Genomic DNA, 10,698 nt, shown 5'->3' with positions numbered 1-10,698 from the left:
AGTTAAATATGTGAGTATTTTTTAAATGTCGGGCTTATAAGTATACATATGTTCTGTTATATTATATTATGTTATATAAAAATTAATACTTAATAATTAAAATAAAATTGATATAAAATAGTAAACTTATGGGAGGGTTTTTCATCCCATGTTTTTGCCCATGGTATTTTTCTTTAATGGTCAAATTACACAAAAGGAAAAAAGAAAAAAAGAAAAAAAATATATATATATATTAAAATGTAAAATAAAATAATTAATTAATAATTTTTATAAAATTGCGTAAAATAGTAAATTTATGGATGGAGGTTTTTGGGCTCCATGTTTTCACAACCCATGTTCTTCTCTAATGGTCAAATTACATTGAAAAAAATTAATAAAATAAAAATAAAATAAAATTGAGATAAAATAGTAAATTTATAGATAAATGTTTTTGGGCTCCAAGTTTTATCAACCCATGGTTTTCCCTATGAGATTCTTATCTAATGTAGCATATTAAAAGTATTCTTCGTTAATGTGAGACATTCATTGCAATAAAAACTTTTAGCTAGATCAAAATACATCCTAATTTCCACAAGAAATATCATAACCATGAGCAATTTTCATATCCAATTTGACAAAGAAAACCACTCAATAAAGGCACATTACATGAAGACTTCATAGCTTTGTGAATGCATGTTTTTCAAGTAAAACTTGGGAAAAACAATCCTTCTCACTTTGTTACATAGCTTTCAAAAATTAGATTTTTTCAAGTTGTTTTGTATGTTATTCATTTTATTTTATATGTTTGAGATTTTACTCTAAAGTGTGAAGAGAAACACAAGCACGAAAAAATAAAATTTGGTACATGTAGTCCTACATTTTGTTTATATTTTTTGTTCTCATTAAAATTTATTGGAGTTGCTCAGTTTAAATTATGTAAATCATTAGTTTTAATCTACACATGAAAATACACTAAAATATGTCTCTCAGATTTTCATAACACCCTAGTTTAGATACAATTGTTATAGAGTTTTATTAGAAAAATCGAATGATAGCATTAAAAATCAAAATTAAATGAAGGATAGTTAATATCCTAGACTCCTACAAAGACAACGGTATATACTCTTATTGGGTTTTACGGTATAGCAAAGGCGCTTATTAGGTTTTATGGTCTAACAACAGAGCTTAAAGTAGATTGTTTTAACTACTGAAACCAGCCTATATCCATTTTTAACTTTGGATCTATCAAGTGCTGAGAGGGATCAGATCTCTCGAGGTGGAAACATTCCTTCAAATTTTGCACTCAAAAAAGAAGTTTGCACCACTAGAGATTTGATCTCTTTGGACGCTTAATAGTCTGGAGTTAAGATGGATCCAGTATAGTTATAAAATTGGTCCCATTTATTTATCAATATGTAACTATAATAACCACGTCATATTCAGAGATTTAATTCAACCAAATACATAACTATATTCAATAGTATCTCCTAAAATCTCTCACAAACTTTTCTTTTTCAATAATAATCAACAATAATTACATTCAAATACATACTACAGAAGATACCTACTCACAATAGAATAAATAATTAATAATAATTACATTCAAACATAATAAGGAAAAAAATCCATAAAAATAAATTCCATTTAACCATAACCATTTCCATATACATTTTTATTATATAATTGACTCCTCTATTTATCAATCCATAACCATAACAAGCATGTTATAATTAAATATTTAATTTAACTATACTAAACATAAAATTATTTTCAATAATATTTATTTAAAATCAAAATCATTCCTATATACCTACATTCGCGGATAGCAGCGAGAGATGGCTGTCCTCACTGTTGGTTTGACCACTGAGTTTGATAGGTTTTTCCACCACCTAAAAATAAAAAATAAAAAATTCGATAGGGCCTGGAGTATGCCCTAAAACTGTTTCTGCGTGACTAAGAGCTCATCTTTCTCGGAGGTAAGGAAACAGGTTAATGGCCCAAGACCCAGAGACATCTGGCAGGAGTGAGAGTCTGCTCCCTTGGAAACCACCTGAGGGGGGTTATTCTAGGTGGCGTGGTTTTCCTTGATAACAGTGATGCGTCGACCGACATTCGCGGATAACAGCCAGAGATAGCTGTCCTCACTATTGATTTGACAACTGAGTTTGATAGGTTTTTCCACCTTTAAAAAAAAAAAGTCATAACGATAACAATAACAACAATAACAACTATGCTATAATTAAATATTTAGTTTAACCATAGTAAATATAAAATTATCTTGAATAATATCTATTTAAAATGTATTTTCCTAATCTTTATTTATATTTTTCTTACATCATTATAATTCATATCATAAGTAAATATTAATACTTTAACCTGGCCGTGATAAAAATACGTTTTTGTGCCCTTAACAAATGATCTCAAACACCTTTGTGTGGGATTCGTTTCATAAAACAGCTTTGCGTGGGGATTTTGCTGTACAGATGTTTAAAATAATGTCTGAAGTTTTGACATCACTGTTGAGATCAGACCGGACGCACTGTCCACTTCCTATTCTACAGCCCTTGGGTAGTAGCAGCAGTTAGCTAAAAGGGATACCTGTTATTGTTTAACAACATGGAATTGGATTTGAATTTAATTCAATTAAATCACCTCTTTATCTAAAAAAAGAGTCCATCTGATCTAGTTCTCCCTTATACTTTAACATGCCCTCGACTAATGACTTCAAACCCCTTTCATAAAAAGGGATTATGTGCCCTTAACTAATGAACTCAAACCCCTTTCATAAAAGGCTTTGTGTGGGATTCGTTTCAGAAAACAGCTTTGAGAGAGTTTTTGCTGTACAGATATCTTCTGTTAAGTGGGATATTGGTTATCGTTGAACAACATAGGAATTGGATTTAAATTTAATTTAATTAATTCTCGTCTTTATCAAAATTGTTAGATTTGTGCATTTTAAAATATTTCTCTGAATCCAACCACCAATATCTAGTTCCAGGAGTTAGTGAGAAGGTTGAAAATGTATCTGTCCTTCCCTCTTCCCTCTTATTTGTATTCAAGACACTTGTCACATATGATTATGGTAGAGAAACATGGAATTATGTGTACAATTAATTAATAAGGTTAATCCTCTGAAAAAAAATACAAGGCAAAGCACTATTTGGAGTCGTGATCTTGAAGCCAAAGTGTATTAGCTGTATAAAATCAACAAACAACCCTAAGATACAATGTCAGGTTTGAAAACTCAGATACAATGTCAGGTTTGAAAACTCAAGACATGTTCTGCCTGATATAAAGGCATCTATCTATACGATGCCATCGTGCCTCGTTCAGCATATGTCAAAATATATTTATTTCATACATATATTTGCGTAAACGGGAATCTACAGTTCTGAAGTACAGAAACACTAGCAGTGAATGCACTATTCCAGTCTCAGCCTCCAAAAGATTATTTGCGCCTATACAAACCATGAGACGACTGAGAGCTCCTCACTTGTTTCAGCATACATTAAATCTGCACTTATTAAATTACTACAAAGAATATTAACCCTACAAAATACAAAATTAATCACCCTTCAGACTCTGCAGATGATGTCTCGACCATCAGAGCTGGCTCATTAAGAGGGTTACTTGGCCAATACTGATACTGGAATCCGCACATTGTGACCTCTGTCTCCTAAGAGGGCTACTTAGCCAATACTGATACTGGAATCCGCACGATGTGACCTCTGTCTCCTTTCAGTAGTATTTCACCAAAGCTATAAGTGCCAGTGGGAGATTTGGAAAATAATGTCACCCAAAATGGTTTGGACTGCCCTTCTTCCAACATTAGAACTGAGGGTTTTATGGTCAGCGACACATCCGGTGGCATTGAGCTGGAAATCGTATATTTTTCTGTTTGCGCTACATTGGTAACCCTTCTCAATATAGTCATTGATCCAATAAGATTTGATACAGTTATGGATGGAGTGTTAAGATCTGTTGGACGCCCGATTTTTGCGTCACAGGTGGAACTGGTAATGCGTGCAACAAAATTTCTATCAATACCTGGAACTGAACAGAGAAAGCTTACATAATCTTCATAGCCTGCAAAATCAATTTGTGGAGTAATTAGAAGATGGTTAGATAAAAAAAATAGACATATCTCTATCTCTATAGAGAGGAATCAGATATTAAAAAGTTTGGATAACCCCAAAAACAATCATGCCTGCATCAAAAATGAGGCCTGGATCAAGCGCAGCCTTAGGGTTCACTGCACCACTTCCACAATCGAAGGGTGTGGCGGCAATAAGAGTTATTGGACTATCTTCTCCAGATTGATTTTGTGCTTGCAGGGGCTTCCCCATGTGGTCAACAACTGCTGATGTTGTTTGTAATGCTGACTTGATGGCAGTAGGGCTCCAATCAGGATGCTTCTGCTTCACCAAAGCTGCAATGCCAGCTATATGTGGTGTCGCCATGCTTGTCCCTGATATCATGGCAAATCCTTCTCCTGCTTGAAGAAAAGCAGAAGCTTGAGACGATTAATGTGCTTGTCAAGGTGCCTTCAATTTTCAAAGTTCACCAAAGCTTCTACTAAATTGATTCTATTTACTCTCTAGAAACAAGATTCAAATTTCAAAATTACATACTCCTAGGTGAACAAGATTAGAAGATAAAAATCAAGCCTATCACAAACGACAGGCATAAGCAGAAAAAAATTTCATTGCAACCTATTCTAAGACTGAAAAAAGCAGGACTGTTTTACCTTGATAATTGACTTCATCAGTGCCATTAGGAGACCATGCTGCCCATATTAGAGAACCAGGAGCCAGAATATCTGGCTTTAAAACATCGGTGTCCTGAAAGCTGGAATCCTTAATATCTGGCCCTCTAGAAGAATAGAATGCTACCTGAGGAGTTGTACCTTGATATATAGGCTTCAACCCATTTCCAATGGAAGCCTTAGCTCCAAACCTTGTGATTTGACCTGATGGATCCCTTATTGTTGATCTATTATAGTAATCTACAAGAATCTTTAGCCACAAACAAAGAAACACTCAGAAATATATAAAGCATTGGTCCGCTGAAAAGCATTACTGGATCATGATCTAAGGAGGATATTTCCTTCAATCAAAGGAAAACTTCTAGAAAATATTTGCTAGGGAGTCCAAAATACCAAAATACCTGTGTTTGATCTACTTCTTTTATAACAATTCCTGGAATTCCCACTGGAACTGGATCAAATTTAGCTCCCGGAGACGGATTCTCCATAGCCAGAATGAACCCAACTGCACCTAAACTCTTTGCAGTTTCTGACAGGCGTCTTACAGATGCAGCACCATATGCAAAGTTGTATGAATATCCACAAACTAGAATGTTCCCCTGAATCATAGTCTTGTTAAAAGCTTCAGGGTTTTGGCAGTCAGATGGACTGGATATCACATAAGAAGAATTTAGCATTGCATCAGTTCCTGCAACGAGAGCATAAGACTTTCCTTTGCGTGTCGGAGCTGCACATAGTATCCATTTTCACATGTCAGGAATTGATTACAGCAATTAGCGGATGCTAGTCCCAACAATATCACAAGAAGTTTTCAAAGAAAAACTACACAGGAAATTATCTTCGAAGTAAAGAATGTAGAAACATATAGAGCAAGCAAAGGTTCCAATGGAGAAATGGAAAGGGAATTTTTTTGTTTAATTCTCAAGAAAAGGCAAATAAATCCAATTTCTCAATGAGGAGAACTTACGTGAAATCCCAATCCCTGGAAGAGATTTTCCATTTCCTAGAAAAAGTGTATTTTTGTAGCTACGATCATCTACACCGGCTGCTACTGAAGTTATCCATGGACTAAACGATACCATTGTTTTGGGATATGGACCATTATTTCCTCCAGCTTGTGCTACAAAAACTCCTGCTTTGACAGCAGAAAGAAGGGCAACATCAAAAGGATTGAGAAATGTAGCACTTTGACCATTTGGGGTATTTGGTCCAACGGAAAGGCTCAAAATGTCTACACCATCTTCAACAGCCTGCAAACAAGGCATGGTAATATTTTACATCCGTGACAAGATTTTGTCTATTTGCTCCAACATTTAGCACAGTTCTTGCCTGACACTCAAGACCACTATATTGTCTGTGCACCTGAAAATAAGGATTAGCAAGAGCCATCAAACCTGATCAATTGCAGCCACCACGTCTGCAACAAAACCTCCAAATTGCCTATACAAGGCCTTGTAGACAGCAATACTGCATGATGGCAAGGAAAATATCATACAACAGTGAAATCAACCAAAACAACAATCAACCCACATTATTTAAGTAGAATGTCCACAGTTTTATTGGCTAATAAAACCAAAATGAGCAAGCTTAACAGTTTAGCTGGCTTTTCGACGAGGTCTCACCGAGCACGAGGCGCCATGCCACTTGCCTTCCCGATTTCGTATCCATGCATCCTCACTGGCACTCCATAATTCCCTCCTGCTGTTGCAGCTGTATGACTGATGATGGAGAAAACGAACTAAACTAAATAAGTCATGGCACATTAAAACCAGAAATCCATCTTTAGAACTTCAATGTGAAAATTTATTTGTATTCTAGTTTTTTTTCCTACTTTTTGAAGGATGTGTTTCGCATAATCAATAAACGATAATATTTCTAAATAATGCACTACCAATTTGATCATAATAGCAATTATTAAATAATGCCCATACATTACCAAATACTACAACTTACTTTCTATGTAACACAAAAGCTTTCATCATTATTACAAAACACTAAGTATACCTTCCATGCCCATCCCCATCCAGAGGAGAAGCAAAATCATAAGCAGGGTTAAATGATCCTGCTGCAATCGCAGCAGCTGCAAAATGCTGAGCACCAACAATCTTCCCATTACAGAAATTCCGATTAGTGTCAGGGTCAACCTCGCATTTTCCTGTATAGCCAGGAACAGGTCCATAATGTGGAGAATTGTGAACTGCAAAGCTTGGATGCTGAGGGTAGATCCCTGTATCAATAATGCCAATCACAACCCCTTCCCCTGCTCTCTCTTCTCCTCCTCCACTTGGCCACACTCCAGATGGAAGGCCCAAAAACTCTGGCGTGTGAGTTGTCAACCTTTTAACTTTCCAGTCCTTTTGGACATGTTTTACTCCTGTAATTTTCCTCAGTTTTTCTGCCTACAAACAAGACAATGGATCTGTCTGTCAAGAGAAGTAAGCATGACATCATTGACAACAAAGCCTATCAAAGATTTCCATTCTTGCATGGAACAGACTAAAACATATTCAACCAATGCAGTAATGCTAAAAGGACACAGACAAAAACCCTTGTACCTGATCCGGAGACATTTGCACAGCAAACGCATTGAGAGTATTACGGTAGCTGTAAAGTTTCTTAAAGCTACCAGTCTCAAGATGCTCCTCTAGAAGCATGTCATGCTTCTTTTCCAAGTGCTGAGAATAGAATTTGACAGCTTCACTGTGTGCAAAAAGGAATAAACAATGGCTCAGTCGTTGCAGAGTAGATCACTAAGCCGTATGAACATGGCACTAAAAAGCTTGGACACACAGATAAAAGCTTAAGCCTTAAACTAAATTCTTTGGTAAAGGTTCTCTTCACATCAACTGTATGCATTAAGAATCAAAGGCAATTTGAAAATAGATTTGGCTTGGCCCCAACCCTGCCAAAAAAATGCTGAGCTCTCAAGTGCACATTGATTTCAGTAACTATGTTACTTCTACTTATTGCTATTAAGGTGCAACATATACCCAGTAGACTTATATTTGAGCCATCAGCTTTTCCAGCTCGAATATAATCTCTTCTTCTTAGGTTTTCATCCATTAACACCACACAGGCTTATTGGACAAAGAAAAGCAACAGCTGTGGTTTATCAGTATTTCTTTCAACCCTAAGATTTCGTTTTTTTTTCAAATTAAGCTTAAATCGCTTCAAATATCCATCACAGTTACAACAGGTAGACATAATAGTTACAGATACTCTTCCAGTAAAAGCTGGGATTTCTCTTATGAAATTCTAGATCACAGACATCATTCTTTGTCTAGTAAATTCTCATAATGTGCAGATAGAGCCCTCTTCAATCCACTGAGACCATATAGAGCTATTGGACAGGGAAAAGGAACCGTTGTGATTTTATGAGTGATTCTCTCCACTCTAGAATTAGCTTTTTATCTAAATGCAACTTCTATAGATTAAAATAATAAAATATGCATCAGAGGCACAGCAGACAGACACAAGAGTTACAGTTACATGAAGATCTTCTTCCTATAATAGCTAGGATTTCTCTTATGAAATGCTAGATCACAAACATCATTTTTCGAAGTGACTGCTAGTGTGTTAAGTTCGACATCAGTTCATAGAACTCTCTTTCATCCATTGAGACCACACAGGCCTATGGACGAGGGAAAACAACTCTTCTAATTATATTAATGATTCTCTCAACTCTAGGATTTTTCCTTTTTGTTAAGGAAACTTAAATTACTTCAAATATGGATACGCATTAAAAAAAGATCATCTTCCTATAAACTCTAGAAGTTCTCTTATAAAATCCTATATCACAAACATAAAAAGAAAAATCAAGAAATCCCTATAGTATGTTGAGTTCATGGAGCATTTTTTTTTTCAACAGTTGATAGGGCCCTCGAATATGAAAGTTATAAGAACTGACGAAACAACGAGTGGGCTCAGTTTTACACTGCCCTTCCTGGAATTAGCCAGGCTCTGTAAATGCCACTCATTATTCATATTTCACGCACAATACAACTGTTGAACTTGAAAGCGAACAACAGGTTTGAAAATGCCAACAAGAGCATGCCCCTGTCTTGATAGGAGGAAGGAGTTGAATCTTGATGCACTTATGGGTAGGGCCATCCCAATCTTCAGAGAATGCAAAGGATTAATGGGCCTTTCACCCTTAAACCCCTTCATTCCCTCTTTCGCAATCATTTCAGGGAGGAGATATGGATGGTGCCCTAGCTCATTGGGAAGAGTGAAAGGAGAAACCAGAATGGCCAGTAAAGACCTCCCAAAAGAAGAAAGTTGGTGCCCAGAAAGGATCCGGTCAAGCTTGAGCCCTGAACTTCTCCAGCAAAATCCAAGGAAAAAAAAAAATTCTAAGAGTGAAATCAGAAATGGATTAACACAATTATAGTACTAAAATTCGTCAATGCATAGAATTCCTAAGCTGCACAGTGAGAAAGTTGGTACCCAGAAAGTATCCAGTGAAGTTTGAGCCCTGAACTTCGCCAGCAAAATTATTTCCATAAAAAGAGAAAAACTTATTCTACTTCATGCACATAATGCTAGTGTTCAAAGTTAGAAATCCACAATAATCGTTGCACCCAGAATCAAAACTATAAAGGAGCTGCAGTTCATGAAGAGAAACTTATTCTACTTTATGCACATAATGCTAGTGTTCAAAGTTAGAAATCCACAATAATAGTTTCACCCAGAATCAAAGCTATAAAGGAGCTGCAGTTCATGAAGAGCAACATAGAGATCAGCTTCCAAACCTTTTACTGTCAAATTTCTGTCCGGATACAGCAGTGGCCTGAAAGCCTGGTATGGAGCCTCTGTACTGAACCACAGGATCTCCTTCAACCGTCACTATATAGACCTCTGCCTCCACAAAACTCACAACCAAAGCCGCAGCAACAAGTGCCGCTATCGCCATTTCCCCAGATCCCATTCTTCTGCTCCACTTCTCTGCCATTGCCGCACAGCGGAGGGTTCAAATGGCCTAAACAAAACTAAGTTTCAGTCTCCAACATAAAGCTTATAGATCAGTTATCAGGATCCTTCATCAGATAATAAAAATCTGATAGCTCCGAAACAAATAATAATGACTTATGCCATCGTTCTATGAATTTATGTAGATAGTACGGGAATCGTTTCAGCTGAAGGGTAATCCTAGTCTCTACACTGTACACTGTATAGAAATGAGTAGAGCGTATAAAAGCTCACGGGAAGAGCACATGGCAGCATAAGCACAATGCCACTCGCGTACAGATTCTCTCCACCCAACGGTCGTCAAATCTGTGCTCAGTGGGGACAGGACAACATGCTGGGCCACACTTCGTCCTTCTTCACTGAACCCAGACTTTATAACCATACCATCTGATACGTGGGACAGTCGGTCTCTTTCTATAGTAAAAGGGAGCCCGAAGTCCAAAATTAATTAATGCCATCATGTTCCTTCCATTCTGAAAGTATTCGTTGTGTGAGGGATGAGACACACAACCCGTTCCGTTTCCAACGAGTTTTTTATTAAAATCACTAAAAACCATGAATGACACCACACAAATATTTTTCTGTAAATGGAGTTTCTATCATATTGGAAATCTGAGTTTGAGATTTTGGGGTTTAGCTCATAACCGGTCAAATCGTTTAATGAAGAATTTTTTTTCTTTAATTTATTTTTTTCCCAATTTTAGGGATTTACACTTTTTTAAAATAATTTAAAACTCTGGCAGCAAAATCTTAGATCAAAATTTTCCCAATCAAATGCGAATATAATTTTTCACAACATTACAATTTACAAAAGAATTTCGACTAAACTTGATTAAATCCGTTAAATTTTTTCTCTTCCAATAATTTTATTTTCTCAAAAATTAAAAGAAAAAAATTCAAGAAACCTATCCTTGCAATGTTTTTGCCAAATTCCAACTAAATTCGCAAAAAAACATACATATATGTTTGGTGATCTGAGAGGCTGT

The 10,698-nt window shown here is 36.1% G+C and overlaps 1 protein-coding gene across 1 annotated transcript; it reads right to left on the bottom strand.

Annotated features, from left to right (window-relative positions):
* Positions 1-3,148: 3,148 nt before the first annotated feature.
* On the bottom strand, positions 3,149-9,929 carry LOC149178900 (subtilisin-like protease SBT2.5). The gene is made up of 10 exons (XM_089420474.1): positions 9,496-9,929; positions 7,300-7,444; positions 6,749-7,143; positions 6,367-6,462; positions 6,139-6,211; positions 5,712-5,994; positions 5,146-5,471; positions 4,727-4,994; positions 4,187-4,471; positions 3,149-4,065 (listed from the first exon to the last, which is right to left on the bottom strand). The coding sequence occupies exons 1-10, from the start codon at positions 9,693-9,695 to the stop codon at positions 3,665-3,667; spliced, it is 2,472 nt and encodes an 823-aa protein (XP_089276600.1). The 5' UTR covers positions 9,696-9,929; the 3' UTR covers positions 3,149-3,664.
* Between the last annotated feature and the right edge of the window lie 769 nt (positions 9,930-10,698).

Source organism: Pinus tabuliformis, chromosome 4_1, assembly GCF_031772625.1.
Source record: "Pinus tabuliformis cultivar Carrire ecotype Pingquan chromosome 4_1, CPIR1, whole genome shotgun sequence".
Classification (NCBI taxonomy): Eukaryota; Viridiplantae; Streptophyta; class Pinopsida; order Pinales; family Pinaceae; genus Pinus; species Pinus tabuliformis.
Note: the sequence above shows the minus strand (reverse complement) of the source record. Positions and strands in the feature narration are given on the sequence as shown.

Coding starts and splice junctions, on each gene's coding strand:
- LOC149178900 (XM_089420474.1), bottom strand. CDS start 9,695: ATGGCAGAGAAGTGGAGCAGAAGAATGGGATCTGGGGAAATGGCGATA. Junction 7,445..9,495: donor CAGAAATTTGACAGTAAAAG/GTTTGGAAGCTG, acceptor TTTTGCACACAG/TGAAGCTGTCAAATTCTATT. Junction 6,463..6,748: donor GATGGGGATGGGCATGGAAG/GTATACTTAGTG, acceptor CTCCATCATCAG/TCATACAGCTGCAACAGCAG.